Below are 233 nucleotides of genomic sequence, written 5' to 3' on the forward strand. Positions count from 1 at the left end.
AGCGGGACGTGGATGCCGCCATCCGCATGGTGGGAGAGGCCAGCAAGAGGCTGCTTGCAGATTTGGTGAGCTGAGCCAGGGTGGGAGAGGAAGAGGGAAGCTTTGTAGGGATGCAAGACAGTCCATCCACATCGGTTTCTTCTCTAACGTGTCCCTAAGCATGTGCTACATCTTCATCATCCATCTCCATCCTCCTTGTTGCCTTTCCTAACACCTCTCCCTGCCTCCAGTTC

At 54.9% G+C, this 233-nt stretch overlaps 1 protein-coding gene across 1 annotated transcript in view; it reads left to right on the plus strand.

The window, feature by feature from the left end:
• Positions 1-3: 3 nt before the first annotated feature.
• The window catches only part of LOC104619239 (talin-1-like), a gene marked incomplete at both ends in the record, with an annotated part of 12695 nt that continues 12465 nt past the window's right edge, over positions 4-233 (plus strand). The window contains 1 exon segment of the mRNA XM_010285040.1: positions 4-65. Within this exon segment, the coding sequence (XP_010283342.1) occupies positions 4-65 (62 nt within the window).

This window comes from Phaethon lepturus, unplaced genomic scaffold, assembly GCF_000687285.1.
Source record: "Phaethon lepturus isolate BGI_N335 unplaced genomic scaffold, ASM68728v1 scaffold28034, whole genome shotgun sequence".
Classification (NCBI taxonomy): Eukaryota; Metazoa; Chordata; class Aves; order Phaethontiformes; family Phaethontidae; genus Phaethon; species Phaethon lepturus.